At 36.1% G+C, this 25,729-nt stretch overlaps 1 protein-coding gene across 1 annotated transcript in view; it reads right to left on the reverse strand.

Annotated features, from left to right (window-relative positions):
* Positions 1-25,729, reverse strand: part of LOC126976958 (nose resistant to fluoxetine protein 6-like) — a 90,010-nt gene that overhangs the window by 10,853 nt on the left and 53,428 nt on the right. The window contains exons 3-6 of the mRNA XM_050825571.1: positions 14,441-14,634; positions 13,173-13,437; positions 8,417-8,577; positions 2,161-2,329 (exon numbers count right to left, since the gene is read on the reverse strand). Of these exons, the coding sequence (XP_050681528.1) occupies positions 2,161-2,329; positions 8,417-8,577; positions 13,173-13,437; positions 14,441-14,634 (789 nt within the window). The remainder of the gene's footprint in view (positions 1-2,160; positions 2,330-8,416; positions 8,578-13,172; positions 13,438-14,440; positions 14,635-25,729) is intronic.

Raw genomic sequence — 25,729 nt, forward strand, 5'->3', positions numbered from 1 at the left:
TTTGTATATAATAAATAAAATATATTTTTTTTAATAAATTTGTCAATAATATATATTAACATCAAGAATTACTTCGTAAAATATGCACCCTGCTGTAGTAATGAAATTGTTTCACAGCAGAACTGTCAAACCGTGCGTCAATAAATTCTCTCATAGAAATTATATATGGACACATCAAAGGAAAAACAAATTTGTTGTTTTTATTTAAAACCGAGTATTTTCCTATTTATTCACCTTTTAAGCCTTCTCTGGACTTACACAAATAATTCAAGACCTAAATTTGCCAAATCTGTCCAGCCGTTCTCGAGTTTTGGCGAGACTGACGAAGAGCAATTCATTTTTATATATATAGATTATTTACATACAGGGAGCAAAGACAGCTAAACTAGTATGAACTGTGTTTCAGCTGTCAATGACTTCTCGATACCAGACATATAACGGTATTGTTGACACATATATTATATTGATTTTCTAGACATACCGATGCGCAGTCATATAACAATGGTATAAAAAGTAGAATCGCAATATCTGCAATCAACTTACTGTATAAGAAGTTGTGAACGGAGAAGATTGCATCGTTCACAACATAATTGATGTTTGCAATCGCAAACTCTTAATTAAACTGGATTGAAAGAAAATAATATTGCATTTCTTGCGGCTCTGAGGACATCCACTAATATAATAATTTTAATATTACGATTTATTTTTATATGGTATTGTTTTGAAATTAAAACTTGTATAAGCGTACTGAGCACATTAGTGAGCAGTCCGGTACCGAACTATATTCGAGTATAAAAGCATATAGGCATTTATTTTCTCAAAATTGATTCCTTTAGAATTCTTTTTGATGTCATTTCTAATATACTATATACTACAACCGCTTCGGAAATAAATGGCGCTCTGAGAGAGAAGAAGCGGCGCAAGAAACCCTCCCAGCGTTATTTATGTCGGTATGTCACATTGTCCATCGCACAAAATTATTATTATTACCAACGGGACTGTACTGAGTACGACGATGGACCAATTGGTGCGAGGCGCCTACCGAACCGTCCAATGGTCCGGCCGTACCAAAGCTGACTATGTGTTTAGGCTTACATAGAACGGTCAGTCAGAGCAAAATTTACGAGAATGATAATTTATACACATATATATATATACTAAGTTATATATATATTATATATATTCATATATATTAAGTGTGCTCATATAATGGCGACATTAACGTTTTCAATAACGTATATCTAGTTACGGATAGATTGCTATCACCGTTTAATGACAAGATCTTAACTATCCATAGTTATGTCCAATATAGTTATACTCGTATTATTAGTTATAGTCCAATGATATCTGTCGATAGGTTATTGAAATGTAAGTATGCGTAAAAGGATAGATTTGTCTACCTCTAGTAAATTAAACTAAGGATAGATAGTTTATTGAAAACGGCCGTAAATAAACAGACGGGTAGAGCTACTTAACCGTTATCATAAAAAATACATTTAGAAATTGAAATACACAATTAAAAAAAATCATTTTTCCATAAAATCATTTCGGAACATCCTGTAAGATCTAGTAGCCGCGAGCTAGCGTAGGCACTCACACCTACTTATTCCACGCTGCGCCGTTGTCGTTAGGCAAATAGAGCCTACATAAGAGTGACAAACCTGCAGGTAGCAACACCTGGGCGATGGCAGATGAAACGTAACTAAAGTCGTGTAATATTTTTTTTTAATATAAGAGGGAGCAAGAGGCTCACGGGATGGGGAGAGGTGAGGCAACCGCCCATGGACATCCGCAACAACAGGTGTCAAGAAATGCGTTGCCGGCCTTTAAGGGAATATGCTTTTTTCTTGAAGGTCCCTAAGTCGTCTGTTCGGGAAAACCGCAGCCGGTAATTAATTCCACAAAGTGGCTGTACCAGGGTAGAGATTTCTTGCAAAACACGCGGTTGTGGAAGACCAAACGTCAACGTGATGAGGGTGGTACTTTGCACGTAATATCCGGTGGTTGAATTCGGCCGCTGGAATCAACCCGAACAGCTCCTTTGAGCACTCCCCGTGATACATGCGGTAGAAGATGCAATGCAATACGATGTTAATAAATAAAGAAAGCTTTAATATTCCGAACTTTAAAAAAATATGTAAGAAGTTGAATTGAACAAACCATTTCTTCAAATCCGAAGTAGTTGTGAATGAAAAGGAAACTCTTCCACATGTTCTTCTCGCAGACTCTGCTGTGCTCTTCGACTACTAGGTTCCACTGGGGTCCGTTGTTCAGGTCAGGCAGAATATACGTGCAGAACAACATTAGGCTGAGAAACATGGGGAACAATCTGGAAAGAGAATAAAGAATTGACTTGATTTCTATCTGTATCTGTATTTTAGCAAGCGCCTGAGTACAGGATCCGTGATCAAGGGTATTTTGTCACTATAGAATATCATCATCATCAGCCGGAAGACGTCCACCGCTAGACAAAGGCCTCCCCCAAAGATTTCCATGACGATAAGTCCTGCGCTGCCCTCATCAAATCCAATTCTGGCGATCTTGACTAGATCGTCGGTCGGTGTGGGCGGCCTACTAACACTTCCGTTTTCCGGTGGGTGGTCTCCATTCGATGACTTAACTGCCCCAACGGCCATCTATCCGTCGAACTATGTGCCCTGCCCACTGCCATTTCAGTTTCGCAATCATTTGGGCTATGTCGGTAACTTTGGTTCTCCTACGGATCTCCTCATTTCTGATTCAATCTCGCAGGGAAACTCCGAGCATAGCCCTCTCCATAGCCTTCTCAGCGACCATGAGCCTTCTCATAAGGCCCTTAGTTAGCGACCACGTCTTCGTACCGTAAGTCATCACGCAACACATTCTAGTTGAAAACCTTCGACTTCAGATACTGTGAATATAGAATATACATCCATAGAAATCTGAATCCATGGTATACAAACTTCATTTCAAACGATTTTTGTTAAATTGTTAAAGAAAGTCCAAAAATAAGTTTTTAAAACGTGAAAATAATTGTTTTCTTTTGTAAAAACATTGTTAATTTTCGAATCCCGGTAGTGTATGTATGTATGTTTATATAAATTTATGTACGTTTAAGTAAGTATATTGTATTAAATATGTCTTTTAACCCATAACACAGGCTATATATGCTTAACTTGGGGCAAGATAATTTGTGTAAAAAGTGTGTCAATATTATTATTAATATTATTAAATATTATACACTGATCTCTCCAACTGTTATGTATCAAATTAGTAAATATAAAATCATTACTAATTGAAATAAAAAATAACACAATTACTAACGTAGATTGTCCAAATATTATGTAATATCCTAATTCGCCAAACAGTAATTTCTATAACCACGCGTCCGTTTATAATTAGATTTGCTGTGAATCACTCTATTATTTCATTTTAATCGGATTTAAATTTGTGAGCGCTCGCCTACAAATGACCAAGGCGATTTAGCTCGCGTCATCGGAAATTTCAATGGAATATTAATTATTCTGAATGCTGTAATTAAATATTTAGGTCAAAAACATTTGCTACAAGCATTATAAAGCAAATTTTAATGCTCTTAAAAATGCTATAATAGAAGCTTTAATGTAGTCGAAACAGCATTTCATGTTTGTTTAAATTCTAAACCTTAGGTTTTATACGTCTAAATAGATTGTAACAGCTTCGAAAACGTCGAAAAAAAGTATATTTTGAACATTTCACGCACACTAACAAAAAGTGTCAAACAAATCACCAGTATAACACGTAGCTGATCACGCACACTAAACTAATATTCCAGGCCTGTTTTTATCGGTTGTCTAATAGCAAGAGACTCTATTTAGACGTATAAAGGATCTATGTTTTAAACGTAGTTACGTTGTAAAAAAAATATATTTTTTGAAATCTAAATGACGTGCAGTGTTTGTCCGGGGCAATACTGCTAATACGAGATCTTCATGGGCTAATTTCCGCAAACAGATGTCTACTGTGGGCCTATTTGGCGTGAAAACGGCCCTGGATTCAAGCCTAGAGTTTCCAGTTTCCTCTGGTGCGGCAATTGTAATTGTATTACTATTTTTAGTATGTTTTTGAAGGCAAAAGGGCAAGACTAACCCAGGTTTACCAGTGGGAGGCTCCTTTACACCGGATGTCGGCTAGTTTATGGGTACCACAACGGCGTCTATTTCTGCCGTGAAGCAGTAATGTGTAAGCATTACTGTGTTTCGGTCTGAAGGGCGCCGTAGCTAGTGAATTTACTGGGCAAATGAGACTTGACATCTTATGACTCAAGGTGACGAGCGCAGTTGTAGTGCCGCTCTGAATTTTTGGATTTTTCAATAATCTTGAGATGGTGCTGCATTGTAATGGCAGGGCTTATCAATTACCATCAGCTGAACGCACCAGGGGCAAGAATTGCGTTGCCGGCCTTTAAGATGGGAGTATGATCTTTCTTGAAGGTCTCTAAGTCATATCTGTTCGGGAAAATCGCAGCCGGTAATTGATTCCACAGAATAGCTGTACGAGGCAAGAAGTTTCTCGCAAAACAAATGAATATCGAATGCCTGACATCAACATGACTTACACTATTCCGAGTCAATGTGATTACTGTAAATCTTATTTCAATTCCACGAGCTCTATTTTTTCCGAACATATTATGGTAGATGCAGTATAGAAATATACTCAAAGTCAAATAAACTTTATTCAATTAGGCTTAAACTAAACGTTTTTGAATCGTCACTACAATTAATTCTTTTAAATTACTGAGTTTACCATATGTTCGTAAAAACTTGAGCTCTGAGAAGAACATATAAGAAACTCAACGGCCACTCTTTTCAATCAAATAGAGTATTTTACAATGGCTGTTATATATATATAACAAATTAGTTTGTAAGGTACTGCATCCAATAAATGAGTCGTGTTTAAATAATATAAACAATTTCATAAAAAGTAATAAAGAATTAACTGTATAAATTATCATATATTGAATGCAAGCAACCTTTAGAGCTTGAATTCATTGCTGTCAACCTTTAGAACATGATGGTCGTGATTACTGTCACAATTAGGTTTAAATAACTTTATTCTCATTAAGACCTATTGTCACTTACATGAGAAATAACCTAAAACCCATAAAAAACTCACATATGTTATTGAAATGTTTCATAATTATTGAGTATATGGCTTTGAAGGCTCGCTTTGAAAGAAGTCAATGTTTTGGCATTTCATATAACTGAGGGCAGGTTGTTATAAATCTGAACTCCCTCAAAGGTTATGTCTGTTTTCCATAATTACTTCTCACCATTGGCAGCTCAATATGACTAGCTCTTCGTGTAACAATTCAGGTTAAATACTTTGTTTTAAAAGACAAACACATCCTGTGTTAGTGTGAATTTTTTTTATTTAAAAACTGTACAACAATTAGTAATTGCATCCAACAAATACAATGATTTATTAACTATGACAGGTCGATCTGGCACCACAAGCATCACCCCTTCACAAGTTGACGCATGGACCAGCCAACGTTCCCCTCGCACATATTTGAGGGAAGGAATAATATCGGGTCATCACCCGAATATATTTTATAGTGACGATTTAAAAGCGCTTAGACATAGCCTAAATGAATAAGGTTTATTTAAAATTGATTTGACTTTGAAGAATAAAAAGATTTTTATTTTTAGAACCACAAGCTTAAGGAGTCTTTATAAAAAAAATACCACACAATGTCAAATACATTAAAACAACGAAGGTCAGTTTTAATTCATCGAGGTCGTCTGTGAAGAGGTGTTTATAACAATGTTAGCGGTTTTTATCATTGAACAATACTTGTTAATGCCCACAGACCTTATATTAAATCTAAATGGATGTTTTGCGGAGCTGTCCTCGCCTTATTCAAAAGAATACCCACTAATTAACTCAAGATCAAATAGCCCTCTTAAATGTTTATAACAACTGATAACATCATAACATAATACTTCTTGTTATTCATCAAGTCATATTTCTTGAAATGAATTGTTGAGAAATTTTTAAGTATATTTTAAACTTTTCAGACACTTTATTACAAGTGGAGACTTCAAGCAGTAATTTGCAAGTATTATTATGTTTTGGTTTATAGGATATCGTAGCTAGTGAAATTACTGGGCTAATCAATACACAGCGAAACTGTCGGGGACCTAGTGTTCTGTGAGTAGTATATATTACTTGGCGTTGCGTAGAGACATTGCTTCACTGTCTGTATTCTACCGCATTTATCTCGCAGAGTATTCCGAAGAACTGTTTGTCCTGATTCCTGACGCTTCATTCCACCTTCGCTAGATACACCACAAATAACAATATCATCCCCACCATCTGGATGTGTGGCGTCCGTCCATAGTGCGCTTTTCAAGGAACTTTCTACCACGCACAACCAAACTGTAGAACGAGCTTCCTTGTGCGGTATTTCGAGGACGATACGACATGGGTATCTTCAAAAAAAGCGCGTATACCTCTGGTGTTGCAAGAGAAAGTGGGCGCCGGTGATCGCTTAACATCAGGTGACCCGTACGCTCGTTTGTCCTCCTATTCCAAAAAAAAAAACGAACGCAAAACACGTCAACTGGCTTGTAAAATAAAATGGAGGTCTAACCTACATCAATAATTTTTTGCTCATAAACTTAACTTATCTGTTCCATAACTGTTCTTGTAATCGGGTATATTGGACCAGAAGCAAGTGGTATATTGGAAAAGATTTAAATATCTTGGTTTATTATATTTTGGTTTGAGCTGATGGTTTTGTTGCCATTGCTCTAAAAAAATAAAATAAATAAATTAACTAACAACGATTATCGATGCTGCTGAGAATTTTGGGCTTTACCAAGAAACATGAGCGGCATTTTCCTTCTACATTTAATTGTTTAAGGTGAAAAAATATTGTGTAATGGTTTTGGGTCGTCCTAAATAAATATTTCATGTTATGTCAATTTCGCTGTGCGATTATTGAACGCGAGCTAAAACATAAGTAGGTATCGTCCGGAAAACACCGCACAAGGAAGCTCATTCCACAGCTTTATCGTAACGTACGGTCAAGAAAACTCCTTGAAAACCGCACTGTGGAGGACCGCCACACATCCAGATGGTGGGGATGATATCCTAATTTGTGGTGGCTATCGTGTGAAGATCGAATTCGGTGACAGGAATCAGGTGAAACTCTCGCTCGAAACAAAACGCTCTACGGAACACTACCCGTGATAAATGAAGTGAAATATATGCCCAGGAGGATAAAATGCGACCATCATTCATTTAATTTTTAAGTTTGATTTTAATCAGGGTTTATTTGTCAAATATTATACCTGTATTATGTATGTATAATATTGCAGTAGTGTGTGTAATATTTATTTTAATTAATTTAATGTATTTATAATGTTTACGCAAAAATTTTTGAAAAAGGGTTACTAGGTTTTCACTTAACGTATTTATATAACGATTAATAAAATAAAATCAAGAAGACGAATGTTTGTAACGAGTATAAATGCATATGCAAACTATGTGAGAGCCTATTTTTTTAACGCCAGTCATAAAGATTATAAATCCTCGTTTAATCACGGACGAGTAAAAAAATAAGGACTCCGCGCCGTGATATTAGCAAGTGAAGCTTCTTTATGCTAGTGTGTGTGCAGTTACGAGGTATACCCTTTACACAATTTTTTCTCCCTTAAATAATCATATATGGCCACAAATACTTTTATAGTATCGTTTTTACACTTTTTCACAACGCACGACGGCATTTTAAAAATATTTTATTGCAACGCAAACTGATCTGTCAGACGAAGGCAAATCTCATAATGGCGACCGATCGGCTTGTATTAGTGTGTGTGCGTGGGGCTTTGTATTTACCGGCTTGTTTTGGTGCTTCACTGTTATGTAAGGTGACACGGAGTTCATTTTATTTACTCGTCCGTGCGTTAAATATCTGAAATTATTTTTTGTATGGCTCCTCATAGACATAGTACCAAGTATTATTTTTTTTAATGAAAATAAGGGACGAGACGAGCAGGATTTTCAGTTGGTGGGTAATAATACGCCCTGCCCATTTCAATGTAGTGCCACTCAGGATTCTTGAAAAACACACACGTTCAGAGCGTCACTAAAATGGCGATCGTCCCCTTGAGACATGCGATGCTAAGTATCATTTGACAAGTAATTTCACTATCTACGGCGTCCTGCCAACCGAAACACAATAATGCTAACACATCACTGCTTCACAGCAGAAATAATAATAGAATAAGCCGTTGTGCTACCCATAATCTAGCCGGCATCCTGTGCAAAGGAGCATCCCACTGGTATCACTTGAGAGAGCAATCCCTCCTTCACAAGTGTATTGAAGAATTGCAAACTGAATCCTCATAGGCAAATAAATTTATGATCTCGAATACGTAGATATAAATTATACCTGAACCATCTAGCAAGTAGCCGGCTCTTCAAGTCAATAGTTCCTTTCTTCTCCAGGTCTTGCAAGAGATTGTGTGAGTTGAGGAACCCACTGAGATACAGAAAGCTGTCTGTGTAGACGATGGCTGATCTTCCGACGACGGCCCACGGCATTCCAAATACCTGCAGTACAATAGATATATATATTTGAATCAAAGATTTATCATCATCAGCCGGAAGACGTCCACTGCTGGACAAAGGCCTCAACCAAAGATATCCACGACGATCGGACCTGCGCTGCCCTCATCTATCGTATTTCATCTTGTGGAGAGCCTTCCAACACTGCGTCTTCTGGTACGTGGTCACCATTCTAGGAGTTTACTGCCCCACCGACCATCTGTCCGTCAAACTATGTGCCCTGCCCAATGCCTCTTCAGTTTCGCAATCATTTGAGCCGATGATAAGTCTGGTAAAAGCTTAATAAAACACTATTTTTTTAATTTTCAAACAGCAATAACTTTTGAATGAATTTTCATGCGGTTGGCCGCAGTTTTTTGAGCCTCAAAAAGAATCTTTGAGTTTCAATTCATCGGAATTTTTCGGTATTCTTTCGTCAACTCACGAACGAATAAACCGGTGTTGTCCGGTTTGATGGCGGCCGACGTAGTGTTTTGATGTTAGGAGCTGATTAGTTTTTGGAATCGATCGGTAAAGCAATTTAAAAGTTATTTCAAAAACATTACATATGAAAAAAATTGTTTCGTAGGTTTTTTGAGATTCCCTAAAATCTACCGGTCCGAATCGTATACAAAATCTTAGTTTGGTCAAGCCCTTTCAAATGGCGCCAACCGCGATGGAATCGGTTCATCCGTTCAACAGTTATACGAGGTTTACATACATCTATACAACCACACACACTCACACATACATACATAAATACATAAAGAGGTACGGACACCATCTCGGGAATAGTCAGGGAAGATTCCTAGGGCCTGAAAGCGTCGAGATCCGATGAAAACTCGATTATAAAAAACGGGGTAAAACCAATAACTTCCCGAATTTTCGAAATTTTCCAATTTTCTGAGCAGGAAGTTAAAAACCAGATAAAATCTAAGAGAAAACCATCCGAACTAAAAAGTATTTATTTTATTAGATAGTATTTTATTAGAAATTTATTTATTCTGCGACCGTCCTCTTAAAGAATTATAGTATTGTGTGGCATTGTCATGGAGCGTATATTATTTCCTAGTGGCAACTGGAAACGATTCGAAGCTTCGTGATCTTAAAGAGAGAGCTAAGTGCTCCCAAAGCACTTCAATACAATACAATACATTGTATTACTTAGACCAGTGAATAAGTGGTTAATCTTTATATATAAAAATGAATTGCTGTTCGTTAGTCTCGCTAAAACTCGAGAACGGCGGGACCGATTTGGCTAATTTCGGTCTTGAATTATTTGAGGAATTCCAGAGAAGGTTTAAAAAGGTGAATAAATATGAAAATACTAGGAATGAAATAAAAAACAACAATTTCGTTTTTCCTATGATGAGTACCCCGTCGTTGAGAAATCAAATTGAAAGAATAGTTTGTATAAATGAATAACTAATTAGAACTTTTATATCTTTCCACCTTTCTCAAATATAAACTTAATTTTAGCTCGAATAAAATTTAAAAATCAATTTTTTTATGAACGATGAATCTTAAGTTTTGTTATAAGGAATAAAGATTTTTTACAAGTACTACGAGCTTATTCATGTGTGTACGCGGACGAAGTCGCGGGTATCAGCTAGTGTTATAATAATATAAAAAATAAAGAATCAAAGACACTAAATATTAGCCATGCTATGTCTTCTCCGCTAACTTGTAACTATTAGTTACTAATATGACATGTATAATTGTAATTAATGTAGTTTATTTGACTGAAATTTATTAATATTTGGATGAAAATACTAATAAGACGCCGGGCTGTCTAACGTAACGTAAAAATTTAAAATTAAGTTAAGTATGAAATGTGCTGTGATTTGATATAAGTTTGAAATAGTAGTAATTACAGTATGGCGGTTGGCGACGAAGTATAATCCGGCTAAGTTTGAAAGCAAACAGTTGCTTTAAACGCAACTTACGTAGTGGATTTCGGATATCACAGTTTTTTACAATATTACATCCGTCATCTGTCAATCTATCAATAATAATAATAATAATATTGACACACTTTTCAACCAAATTATCTTGCCGCAAGTTAAGCACATATAGCCTGTGTTATGGGTTACAAGACAATGATATATTTAATACAATATACTTACTTAAACATACATATAAACATACATATAAACATACATATAAACATACATATAAACATACATAAATACATTAAAACATCCATGACTCATATAAATGCTTGCACCTACCGGGATTCGAACCCGGGACCTCTAGCTTAGTAGGTAGGATCGCTAACCACTCGGCATTACATTAGTAATAGGACTTACATTAGTGAAACATTTGTCAAATTCGTTTGCAAATGGACATTTCATTTCGAAATGTTATCTCGACTGATATTAGAATAGAGTTCGATTTAAATTTCTTTGTTCTTCAGACATATTCGAAATTAGAATGAAATTATAATTTCGAAATTGATGTAATTATTATGCAATTAATAATATTTTTACAGATAAGTTTGTTCTAACAAAACAGTCTATTTTTATGCTGCACATAATATACCTTGAACGCATAATGGAGGATTTATGATAGTTGTGTATGTAAAAGTTAATTATTAATCTAAATTAAAATGATTAGCTGTACTGCTAAGCATAGTATTTGTACACGTTTTTTATAGATTATATTATATCAAAAACCTTATGGCCGAATAATATCGCACATAAAAATTTTAAAAGCGGAAACTTTATTTAGGTTGAAGGTTTTAGAAACTCTAGCTATCTCAAAAAGAATTATAAATCACTTACTGAGATAGTTTTATTTTAGTAACATAGTAAAACATATATGCTACATTATTATTAATTAATCAAAAAACATAAAAATCTTCTTTCCAAGACTTACGGCCGTTTTCAATCTCTAGCAAGTTCAACTAAGGATAGATAGGTTGTTGAAAACGGCCGTTAGACTTTAACTTATTAGATTACAAGATAGATTACAAGAATCTACATAAAGGGACCACTTTATCAATTTTTAATTTACTAAAACTATACAATTTATTTACCTGTGTTTACGAATAATCTTTTAATATGTTTGTTTTAGCAAAGTTTATAAAATATTTTAATGACTTGGAAATTTTATCTGCGTTAAGTTGCGTGAAACGTTAGTTATGGTCTATAACTATGGCTTTTGTGGTTAAACCCAACAAGATTTCGACCACTCCTAAAAGTTGAGTCACTAAACTAGTTTTTGTACACTACGTAATAGTTAATGGGTTTTTCTCGCATTTTAAAATACACCCATCATGTTGTTTAATGATTGCCGTTATGAGACAGTCGACAACCGGACTTTTGTTTAGTTTTCGTGGACCGAGTTTATTTCAAGTTTAAGAGATTGTTATGTTTACTGTTTGGACCTTTTTTTACTGAACTGCTCTGACGCTTGTATCTCGTACTATGCAAATATGGCTATGATTATCTATAAGCATTTTCTGTGTTAGTTTTGTCACTATAGAATTACATCCCAGGGAGAAGAAATTGTAAACTTGGAGTTACTTTTCATTGCGTTTACTTTAAGTACTCATAATAAAATAATTTTTCGAGATCGAAACTGAAATGAGGAGATCCGTAGGAGAACCAAAGTTACCGATATAGCCCAAATCATTGCGAAACTGAAGTGGCAGTGGGCAGGGCACATAGTTCAACGGACAGCTGGCCATTGGGGCAGTAAAGTCCTCGAATGGCGACCACGTACCGGAAGACGCAGTGTTGGTAGGCCTCCCCACAAGATGGACCGACTATCTGGTCAAGATCGCCGGAATACGTTGGATGAGAACAGCGCAGGACCGATCTTTGAAATCTTTGGGGGAGGCCTTTACCATCTGTGGACGTCTTTCGGCTGATGATGATGATATAGCACTCCGATAATAATTAAAATGTTTCTCCTTATAAATACTCCCTAAAGGCTAACTAACGGTCTTGATTGCTTTAGAGATCCAAAATAAGTTAGATGCAGTGGTCGCGTAACAACATGCGACCCCCGAATTTGTCATTCTATTTCATAGCAAACCAAATTAACAGTTTGGAACTAAGGAAGAAGTAGCTCTTGAGCTCAGAAGTCAAGATAAGTGTTATCGGCCTTCGAAATGAGAGTGGGATTAAAGTTTGAAGTTGTATCAGATCAGAAATAGAGCATCCAGAAAAAAGGTTCATAAACTCTTGCGAACATAATATTTTTTTCTTTCTTTATGTAAAAGGAGGACAAACGATCTTAGGGGTCCACCTGGTGTTAAGTGATCACTGCCGTCCACATTCTCTTGCAACACCAGAGAAATCACAGGAGCGTTGCCAGCCTTTAAGAAAGGTGTAGGTGCTATTTTTGAAGGTACCCATGTCGTATTGTCCTGGAAATACCGCACAAGGAAGCTCATTCCACAGCAGTTTGATTGATTCAGATGGTGGGGATGATATCCTATTTTGTGGCGTGTCGTGCGAAGGTGGAATTTAGCGGCAGGAATCAGGTGAAACAGCTCTTTGGAACACTCCCCGTGATAAAAATTTAATATGCGGTTAAAAATGAAAAGAGATTCTACATCTCTACTCAACACCAAATAGTGCAGGGGTACGTACCTCAGAAAAGCTAGTTTTGTTAGCATAAGGACTATGCGCCATTGCCATCGACTTATGGGCGAGGAGGAGAGCAAAGGCATTTACTCCTCGGAAAGCATCCAATCCTTTCACCCTCGTAGGTGAGTCAGATAAATCGAAAATTTTCCTTATGTTTCGTTTCAATGAGAATGCGTTTAGCAACTTTTCGAAATTTGTAGCGCCTTCCTTGCCCTCATCGAATATTGTTCCGAGGCCCAGCAGAAGAAGTAGACCCAGGAAGAAGGCTCTGCAAATAAAATTGTTTCAAACATTTCAAGCGAAAATACATATTACGACTGTGTAGTCCATATACTTATAATATATTAGGATAAAGACAAACAAAAAAAAATTAAATAAATAAATATTATGACCGTTCCTTGTCAGTACATTTATGAAAATTTAATATATGTTCACAAAAATCGTCACAATTTTGCTCTTAATAGTGATTTTCATTATTATAGCACTAGAAATAAGGGATTGCTTGTAACTAATTCAAGTAGGCTTCATAAGATATATAATAGCTTTAAGGGTAAATGTATACACTTTTATAATAAAGTCCCAGCCACTGTTCAGGATTCATCTATAAATACATTTAAATGTTTTATAAAAAAATGGCTCTGTCGTAAATCCTATTACTCCACAGCTGAATATCTAAGTGATCGGACAGCCTGGGACTAGATTATGATTATTTTATATCGATAGAAATGACTGTAAAATATTGTATATTTTTATTGAAAAGAACGCAAAAAAAGAATGCCGGAGAGATTCTTGCGCCGTTTCTTCACTATCAGAGCACCATTTGTTTCCGAAGCGGTAGTAGTATCTAGTATATTAGAAATGACATCAAAAAGAATTCTGAGGGAATCAATTTTGAGAAAATAAATGCCTTTTATGCTTTTTATTCGGTCTTTCGCTCAGAATTATTCGGTCTTTCAAGAATCCTTTGCGGCACTGCATTGTAATGGGTATCAATTACCATCACCTGAACGTCTGGTTCGTCTCGTCTGCCCACTCAATTCATTAAAAAAATTCAGTGGGTGCGCATCCTCTCTTACTTTTCCCCTCTACCTGGCCCTGCACTACCAGCCGCTCAATCGATCCTTCATTTCTGGAGATGTGGGTTAAGAACATCAGAATTCTTTTATCTTCAGTTCTTTCAAGAAAAGTACCAGGTGACATTGTTAGAGTTAATTTGTTAAGTACATATATCTAATACTTTAATAAGACGAAGCGTACTAAAACAAACTTACATCGCCAAAGACTTCCCAAAGGAATACGGGCGCTTCACATCCCTTACAGTGCACATGGTATTCTGTACCCTGACTGATATCCTGAGGTGTGACAGCTTGTTAGAAAGCTCCTGCTCCAAGTCGTAGCTGCTGCAGGAACTGGGGATACACACTCCCCACAACAGGCTGGAGTAACGGGGAACTCTGTGGCCCATCTATAAAAAATTATAATACTTATTAAAAAAATGTCAGAGTTAACTTCTGTCAACAACTTAGTCCACAAGAAATTTTGTTAACTTTTTTTTTTATTCTAATTTATTTCCTTATTTAAACCAACTTAAGTTAGTCGTATCGTACTTTGCATAAAATAATAGCGTGGCAGTTGAGTTTTTTGCCACTTCTTATGAAATCCCAACATTTCCAAAGACGAGGTAAATGGTACTAAGTTTAATTAATAGCTTTGAAATTCATGATTATTATTTATTTGCATAAATAAATAGATTATTACTGATAAATTTTGATTGAAAAGTACGAATATAACAGCTGCGAATACATCAAAAAAAAATTGAATTTAACTAACCTCTTTTTGAGATATTCACGCATCCTAACACAAAGTATCATACAAATCGCGAGTGTAAAGTACTTGTCAGGCACAATAACCTAATATTCCTGGCTTATTTTTATCGGTTGTCTAACATTAAAATACTATCTAGACGTATAAATTATCAAAGACAATAATAAATTACAAATGATATTGAAATGATAATTACAATGGAAATTGGTTCTTAGTAATTCCTAAACCAGACAGTTTAGTAACGTTGTGCATACCTTTAGATATATAAACAGTAACATTTATAAACTTTTATCTTATTCGTATCACGGACGAGTAAAAAAAGAAGGACTCCGTGCCGTGATATTAGCAAGTGAAGCACCGTTATGTTAGTGTGTGTGCGGTTACGGGGGATACTAGTTACACAATTTTTTCTCCCTTAAATAATCGTATATGGCCACGAATACTTATATAGTATCGTTTTTACACTATTTCACAACACACGACGGCATTTTTAAAATATTTTATTGAGACGCAAACTGATCTGTCACAGACGATGACTATTCTCATAATGGCCGCCTATCGGCCTGTAAAAGTGTAAGTGTGTGTGTGGGGCTATGTATTTACACGTTAATCAGCTTGTTTTGGTGCTACACTGTTATGTAAAGTGACAGAGTCCTTATTTATTTACTAGTCCGTGATTCGTACATGTTTAATTATATATCTAGTTGGTAAGCCTTAATAAATCAATAAATATAATAAAATAAAATAAATCAAATCATAGCATAAGAACAAAATACAAATGAAAATGTAGGCAAGATCATCGGTTCTTAGTAATTGTTGAATAGCTAAACAAACCAATAAGGTATCTTATACACCACAAGCATCACATGCAATTGTTTTCTAATACAATAGAATTGATTTAAATTGTAACAAACGCATTGTTGTCACTCTTTTCGAGAAAATATATCGTCTGAGTATTGTATTGTATTGTACAATGACAATTGCGATTCAATTCAAAATCGACCGGAGACCAAATAAGTTGACGAAGTATACAAATGCTTCTCAAACAGAATACTAAAAGGACAAGGGCCTTGATAATTTGCGTGATTGAGATTCGCTAGATGTAAATCGTATATCAGCTTTTGTATTGCGCGTGTGTTTTTTGGCTCACGAACTCCGTGGAATATTTCTGACGATAACGTTAATTGGTGGTCCATTGTAAATTCACTGTGCACTACAAGACCACATTATCTCTGGATCTCGTTGATACTTGAAGTCCCCTCCAGTTCTTCCTTCAGCCTCCCGCGTTCGTCCTGTTGCATCAGTACGGTTTGCAGTTTCATTACTGTTGTATGTGATATTTTTGTGATATCGCTGCTTTGTTTTCGAAATTTAAACGGTGACTTTTGTTTTTTTTTTTTTATGATAGAAAGGGACGTGATGAGCAGGACGTTCAGCTGATGATAATTGATACGTCATGCCCATTACAATGCAGTGCCGCTCAGGTTTCTTGAAAAACCCAAAAATTCTGAGTGGCTATAATTGCGCTCGTTACTAGGCATAAGATGATGTTTTTGGGAGAAGGTTTACGTATATGATATAATGGCGATGATATATCCGGAAGCAATTTTTTTTAACTTGGACTTTTTACCTATGTATTTGCAATACAAATAATTCAGTCAATGTCATTTCATTACGTATGACAATCCATACAATGACCGCCCTATGTATGGATGTTTTGGATGGATGCACGGGGTACTTAATTTATATGGCAAAACATCGTTTGCCAGATCAGCATTTATTAAATATGTAATTATCAACTATTTTTTTTTTTAATAATTTTATATTAATAATAATATGACTTAATAATTATATATGTAACGCTATTTACATAAAAAATAATAAAATAAAACTATTTTTAAATTTAAAATTTAGCCCTGTTATAGTACTGTTGTATATATATAGGTAGGGAGAGCTTACCACTTTTTTTGTTTTATTATTTATTTATATATATTATAATTAAATACATTGTTCTACATGCTTAATATAAATTAATAATTAACCAGTAGCTCAGTAAATATTGCAGTGTTATTATATTTATTTATTTCTTTATCGGAGACGCCACAAACTATCAAATTCAAATTCAAAAACACTTTATTCATGTAGATCACGGAAATGACACTTATGAATGTCAAAAAAATAAATAAAAGTTTTGTTTCTTATTGAATTTACCGCTACTTCGTAAAGGGTTGAGCTAATGAGAAGAAGTAGCAAGTAACTCAAGTCAAGATTTACATTTTAATTGTTTTTTCAAATATCGATCACAGAGTAAGATCAAAATATCGATGACAGAGAAAGACTATCGATAAGTTACGTACCTACTACCTACTACCCATAATGAGATCTAAGTGTACGAATAATTAGCACTCGGTTATCAGTTATCTGCAACTGTAAACTACTTTTGAAAAGTATAAGGTTATAACATAAATTTACCAGTGGGGGGCTCCTTTGCACAGGATGCCGGCAAGATTATGGATAGCACAATGGCGCCTATTTCTGCCGTGAAGCAGTAATGTGTAAAAATTATTGTGTTTCGGTCTGAAGGGCGCCGTAGCTAGTGAAATTATTGGGCAAATGAGACTTAACACCTTATGTCTCAAGGTGACGAGCGCAGTTGTAGTGCCGTTCAGAATATTTTGGGGTTTTTCAAGAATCCTGAGCTGTACTGCATTGTTATGGGCAGCGCGTATCAATTACTATTAGCCGAACGTCCTGCTCGTCTCGTTCCTTATTTTCATAATAAAAACATAAGTACTAATTAAGTTATTATGGTTAAGCAGTCTATTTTATTGCGTGTAATAACGATTTTTATAACTTTAAACTGTTTTCGTAAATATTATATTATTGTTATCAATATCCAAATCTTAGGTTTTCAGTGGTCATATGGTGACAATATCCAATTAAAAACCATAACATGTCTCACTGGAGTTAATCTGATTTGCAAGACAGAGCTCCTGCGTACGTGATCATATCCTTAACAAGAATTGTGGTACAAAATATTGAAGAATAACTTTATATTTAAGTTGATTTATCTCTGAACCTACTTCTAAAATGGAGGAGGTTCTCAATTCGACTGTATTTTTTTTATGTTTATTACCTCAGAATTTTCGACTGGGTGAACCGATTTAATTTAACTTTAGGTACTATTATTATTTACTTTTTGTTCTTCTTTCGAGCGACTTCCCTTCCGAGCGCTCTTTCCAACTGAACCAACGTGTTTAGATTTGAAACAGCGACATCTCTAGTCAGTTTCCTTATATGCAATTATGAGGGTTGAGCAGGTTATCAATTGTAATGTAGATCTTGTAGATGGAGGCACAGCCTGAGAGTTGAATAAAATATACCAAAATTTACGACCCAGGCGTACTCGAACGCAGTTGGTAAGAGCACTCAGATGGAACCCGAGAGGTCGTGGGTTCGAATCCCGCGTAGTTCATAAATTTATTTATTTAATCCCAAAAGTGGAGGTTATTACTTTAAAATAAAAATTGTGTGTACGCGAAAATTATGTAAACGTGTAAGTTATGTATCACGACACTAAATTTCAAGATCGTTTGCAGAGGGGGAAAGAAATGACTGCATTCGTCGACTTTGGTAGACTACCAATAATAAGAGAATGTAAGCATGAAGGAGTGGAGGAGTTGATAGAAGTGGAAAAATCAGGGAAGTTAGTCGGGAAAGTTGTTCATGCATGTCCATAGTCTCTGCCTACCTTTTTGGTAGACTAACACATTTAAGTGAAAAAAACTGAACTAGTACAATTAATTCTTCAACAAACTTAATTCTTTTTTTATGGAAAAGGAGACAAACGGATCACAGGAGTGTTGCTGGTCTTAAAGGAAGGTGTACTCGATTTTTTTGAAGGTACCCTTGTCGTATCGTCCCGGAAACACCGCATAAGGAAGCTCATTCCACAGCTTTGTAGTACGTGGAAGAAAGCTCCATGAAAACCGCACCGCGACACATCCAGATAGTGGGGATGATATCCTAATTTGTGGCGTGGCAAGCGAAAGTGGAATTCGGCGGCAGGAATCAGGTGAAACAGCTCTTCGGAATACTCCCCGTGATAAATCCGGCAGAAGACACACAATGAAGCGAAGTCTCTTCGCAACGCTAAGTGATCGAGTCGTTCACAGAACACTGGGTCCTAGACAATTCGAGCTGCTCTATGTTGCACGAGGTCAAACGGATTGAGCTGATACTGGAATGCACCAGATCAGAGATGAATTTAAACTTAACTTAATTTTAATCCTTAATATACGCATTTTAAACAAAAGCTCGCGACTTTTCAAACACATTCCGTATTCACAACCCTTTACTTCACGTATGTCTTTTTGGGCCCGCGGTGCGACATGTCGATGTATTGTGAACACCGCAATGCAATACTCTGCATTCCCAGCGCGCAAAGATTTAACCAGCCCGTCACTAGATGTCAGTTAGACGCCAATTCAAATGTGTTCGGAGTCAACTCACGTACGCCATTACTTGCTGTATGTCACTTCTAAACCGACGGGTCATTCTTGGCATTTTTAGATTGTGAAATATGATTTCGCTATGGTACACGTTGAACAATGAAATGCTGTGGCCTGAGGACATTTGAGGGTTAAAAGGTAATCGTTATGTACTATAAATTAGACATTATTGTTTGCTTTGGTTCAAGGTTCGATTATTGTGTCGCTAATTTTACATTGGGTAATAAATAATTGATGCTCTTCCACACAAATTATCTTACCCCAAACAAGGTATTCCCTGTACTATGGATAGAAGATAATACATATTTTGAACATATTATAGCGACGGTATATTCAACTAAGTCTAGTTTGTTGAATTAGTGGTTTTTTATCTTTGAGGTACAGCACCCATTGACGTACAATAAAATATTAGATTCACAATGACGCTCAAAAATTGTCTGAAGCAAAACTCTGCCTACGCGTCTATAAAGCAGAATTTTCGTTCAGTTGTGTTTTGACCGCGCTTTGAATACAACGTCACGCAATGACAAAGTGTTCAGTGAAAAACAGTCCAAATAACAGCATATCCAAACTTAATAATGATGGAGTGTCCTGTGTCGTATTTCAGGTAAGTGCCTCTTTATATTCACAAAATTGTGTAACTGACTTGACGTTTTTAATAATTTTGCTAAATAATTACATTTCAATTGCTAAAACAAAATACATCGCCAACGAAGTTTCGAACATTTCACACAACCATTAATGAGCTTCATATGAGCGTATACAATAGACTACAATATACCAATGTTACATTAACAACGAAATAAGATGTTAAGGCGACACTAAATGCCAGCGACCTTGAGCGATATGAGTTCATGGCTGCCGGCCCGCCATCTATGTAACAAAGCCAATATTTTCAAAATTCTTGCGTGGAAAACAGTTTATATGCTTACAATACTCGATATTCACTACTAATCTGAATAAATTAACCTACACAAAAAAGTACAAGCTATAACAATAACTTTTCTGAGAGAAGTACCAAAAAATGCGTCTCGCCATGCCAAAAAACTTGTTTAACTTCAAAGAAAAGTGGTAGCTCAAAAAGGCTCGGCAGTGTTAACTATAACCAACAGCAAGCATTAGCAACCTACAAATAAGACTTAAGGATATGTGTTACAGGATTAAGTAGTGTTCATAGCTGGAAATGCTATACTTTCACCACAAAACTTGTCTAAAAACACCATGTTTGCGTGTTTTCTGCTTACTGCCTTGACAGTATGGCAATAACCTAAGAACTACTAAGTTATTCTACGCTAATGCTATAAGAAAATGTGTAAATGTTTACATGGAATTCCAATCTTTTGAAAATACTCATAGAAATTCACAAGCTATCTATAAATACATAGTTTACTTTGAGTAATATGCTCTGACAGGGGTATTCACTTTACATTTCCTTGTTGTACTTTTAATTACTGTGGGGCTCACTAGAACGATTCAATTAATACAGACAGGAAAGAAAAACTGTCTTTCGTAATACATTGAAGAACGAAGTATGTCCAAATACTCTCACGGTAGTACTTACGAACAATAGTTGACAGGGCTTCATATTGATGACTTTAAATAGTATACTATACTTGCGTGTCTTGAGTAAATAAGTTTGTCTTTCACGGTGATACATTTTCTAAGTGCGTTAATGTTTGTTTCTTACAAAATGCATTTTAGATGGCCATTCAACAAGCCAAATGAAGAGGCGCCACGTCAAAATCAACCAGTGAATTATAAAAGTGTAGTGTTTTTTTTATGGAAGAGAGGAAAAGCGATTGTTCCTGGGTCACCTGGTGCTAACTGATTACCGCCGCCTACATTCTCTTAAAATAACAGAGGAATCACATGAGCGCTGCCGGCACTTTAAAAAAGTGTACGCGCTTTGTGACGGTACCCATGTCGTATTGTCCCAGAAACACCGCATAAGGAAGGTCATTCCACAGCTTGGTCATACCTGGAAGAAAGATCCTTGATATTCGCATTGTGGAGGAACGCCACACTTCCAGATGGTGGGGATGAAATCCTAATTTGTGGCGTGTCGTGAATGGCGAATCATGTCGAAATAGCGAATGTGGAATTCAGCGGCAGGAATCAGGTCAAACTCCACTTTGGAACACTCCCCGTGATAAATGTGATAGAAGACGAATAGATAGAAGCGAAGACACTCAATGAAGCGACGTCTCTACGCAACACCAAGTGATCAAGCCGTTCACAGAGCACTGGGTCCCCGACAATCGAGCTGCTCTGAGTTGCAATCAATCAAGTTATTACTTAAATATCAAAATTGTGACTTATTCCATTTTTTGCTGATTTAAGGAAGCAAACTACAGGGAAATTCAGTAATTTCTCTTCAGAATTGAAAATCATCGTTGAAGCAACACAAACGACCCCCCAGAACAGAAAAAAGCGCACTTTTAAGTAATCTTTTTGGGTAGGCATATCAAATTTACTCAAAGTAAACAACCACTGCTTAAAAAATCTTTGAAACGTGATGTATCACGGGTTACATGATATTAAGTGATTACCGCTGCTCACATCATGCAATAACAGAGGAGTCTCAGGAGCATTGCCAGCCTTTTAGTAAAGTGTATGTACCCATGTCGTATCAGATGGAAACATGATACAAGGAAGCTCATTCCATAGTTTGGTTGAGCGTGAAAGATATTTCCTTGAAATCTGTTCTGTAGAGGATGAGGATGATATCCAAGTTGTGTCATCTTGTGATTTAGCCCTTCACAGACAGTAAATTGAGACTAGATAGTTATCATTTACGGCCGCATTCCATATTCAATACTCGTAATAGCATATTAAAGTGATCTTATATTTATATTTCAAAATTCTTTATATATGCTTGTTTTTGTAATCAGTATTTTCAATCAATCCATGGGAGACCGGATTAGTATTTATAGAGGAGTATTTTAATGAAAGGATTTAAGTTAGTAGCACTCAAATTCGTATGGCCATCAGAAGAGCTTCCAGCTTCCTGAGCGTCCATTTTTCCCGGGTCTAGTTAAATACATGAGTTCTGGTCCAGTCGTTCCTAGGTTTGGGAAGGCCTTAATGTCGTGAGAACCGGCCGTCAAATGCTTGGTGCCACAAACCCGGCTGATTCACTACCTGGTACTATCCGTGGAGATTTATGTATTCAGGTTGGTCGCAACATCATCCATGGTTCTGACGCTGTTGATTCGGCCAAGAAAGAAATTGCTCTGTGGTTTACTGAAAAGGAACTTGTCGGCTGGACTCCTGCTGCAGAAAACTGGGTTTACGAATAAGTGCATCTGTATATTATATTCAAACTATAATTTTAAGCATGGCAAAATAAATTAATTTAAACTTTGAAGCCATCGTAAGTCAAATCCAGGGAGACACCTTTGACTTACAATATAGCAGCGTATAAACAAGTGCGAGAGAGAAGAACAATTCTAACGGAGATACAGCAGGTATACGAATCTATTGTTACTGTAACCGATTTTGATTGACAACTCGTAAACAGTCAGCTGCGCTTGGAATTAGCTTCTTAGATTTTTTTAAATATAATTCAACTAGCTAACGCACACATTGACAATCAGATGTTAAAGTTCCGTCCCTATTACAACGCGAGACGGGTTATAGTTAAAAAAAAATACGTGCGTGCAAAGTACACATGCAGTGAAACCTGCATTGTGCATGAACCTCTAAACTGCATATGAAGTCCTGGTAGATGTTGCTAGGATGACACTTGATTTCAACCACTATGAAAGATGTTACTATCACCGCTACCATATTTATGTTCTCCTGGTATCTATGTAGTAATACGTCATGCGCATGACCTCAGAATATATTTAGGTACTCTCGCGTCAAACATAAGGTAATCTCTTCTTCAACTATGATTGCCTGGTACCAAAATACAGTGTAATGTGTCCTATTTCATTTTCTCCCACGTTAAATCTTATGATTTTATGTGTCTGTCTCTATTTATTGTCTCGCTTTTTCGTTTCATCGCCTTTCAAATCACAACGATGCTAAATATGTTTTCACTTCAATAAAATGAACACTCAACGAATGCGCAAGGCAGGCTTGATGCATGTTTTCAAAACTAAATAATGTTACCACATTAAATATGTGGTTACAACATCGCATTGTGTTGCGCAAACAAAAAATAAATGGGAATGAATTAATGATGACACGGCCCTTATATTGCAATTCTGCATATTCACAAGTATTAAATTACTTAATATTGGAAACATGCATTCCGTGTGCTTCACAAGTTTTACGTGAAATCTACAGTAAAATGCAATGTATGCAAGCTGTGCATATTAACAATTACCGTGTTTTTATAATTTAAGAAAATTTAGTATCTATTGTGCCGGCAAAGGTAGTTTTGCCGTATAATATATTTTTAGAGTTCAACCGTTTCTAGGACTTTGCAACATTACTTTGTTTTTCTAAAATAAATAAATTTTTCTACAGTAAACGAAGCCTAAGTTACTCCTTATTACATCAGCTAACTGCCAATAAAAGTCCTGTCAAAATCGGTCCAACCATTTCAGATATTAGCCGGCACAAACAGACGGACAGACAGACAAAAATTGTAAAAAATGTTAATATTGGTTTTTGTATGGTCTTTTCAATATTAGAAACATACACTCCAATTTTGTTTTGTAAATATATGTGTATAGATTATTTTATCCTGACTTGGAGGACATACAAACTTAATTTACTATTTATAATTAAGCCAATAACCGATACTCTATTATTAAAGTCTTCGATGTATGTCTATCTCAATTCTGTTTTTTCAACCTTATGGTGAGTGATCACTTACGATGGTTAAACGTTACTAACGGTAACGGTAGGTGTCAAGACATCTACAGCCGTTTTCAATAACCTATCTATCCTTAGTTTTACTTAGTAGAGGTAGACAAATCTATCCCTTTTCGCTTACTTACATTTCAAAAACCTATCTACATAAAGCATTGGACTATAACTATATTGAACATAACTATGGATAGTTAAGATCACTAAACGGTGACAGCAATGTATCCGAAAATACAGACACTAGACGCTAGGTCGTTGCGGATGTCCATGGGCAGTTTAATTTTATTTTGACTCTATCAATAATAAATCCGTTAGATATTATTATATTTTTGATAAACAAAAACAGCGATTTTTGTTGAAATAAATAACGATACGATTAACGTATGTTAATAATTTGCCTAATATAGTAACAATTCAGTTTGAGTCGTAGAACACGATAACAATAACCTAAGGCGTAGCGTAGTGTTTTATCAGTAACAATGGCGCCTATTTATGCCGTGAAGCAGTAATGTGTAAAACATTATTGTGAGGTGAAGGGGGCAATATCTCACCTTAAGCTAATTAGCGCAGTTGTAGTGCCGTTAAGAATTTTTGGGTTTTTGAAGAATCCTGAGCGACAGTGCATTGTAATGGGTAGGTAATCAATAAAGGTAGGGTATAAATTGTATCCAATTACCATCAGCTCAACGTCCTGCTCCTCTCGTACCTTATTCTCATAAAAAAAGATCCTCTAGTCTAGATATAGAGTGATAGAGGTCGTGGGTCCAATGTCTGAATGTTAGCGTCGGACGACAATATGTCTACATTGACTCCATTTGATTGATTAGTTTTGTTAAACAAGCAAGCCCAGCAATATAACTAGTGTGACCTTAAATATTGTTACAACTTAAGAACTTCAAATTTTAATTTTCATTAATTCAAATTTGGAAATCCATTTGACCGCGTGCAACTCAGAGCAGCTCGAATTTTCGGGGACCCAGTGCTCTGTGAACGGATGGATCACTTGGCGTTGCGTAGAGACGTCGCTTCATTGTGTGTCTTCTACCGCATTTATCACGGGGAGTGTTCCGAAGAGCTGTTTAACCTGATTCCTGCCGCTGAATTCCACCTTCGCACGACACGCCACAAGTCAGGATATCATCCCCACCGTCTGGATGTGTGGCGGTACTCCATAGTGCGGTTTTCAAGGAGCTTTCTTCCTCGTACTACAAAACTGTGGAATGAGCTTCCTTGTACGGTGTTTCCGGGACGATACGACATGGGTATCTTCAAAATAAGCGCGTACACCTTCCTTAAAAGCCGGCAACGCTCTTGTGATTCCTGAGGTGTTGCAAGAGAATGTGGACGGCGGTGATCACTTAATACCAGAAACCCGTACGTTTGTCTTCGAATTCCATAAAAAAA

Source organism: Leptidea sinapis, chromosome 43 (assembly GCF_905404315.1).
Source record: "Leptidea sinapis chromosome 43, ilLepSina1.1, whole genome shotgun sequence".
Lineage (NCBI taxonomy): Eukaryota > Metazoa > Arthropoda > Insecta > Lepidoptera > Pieridae > Leptidea > Leptidea sinapis.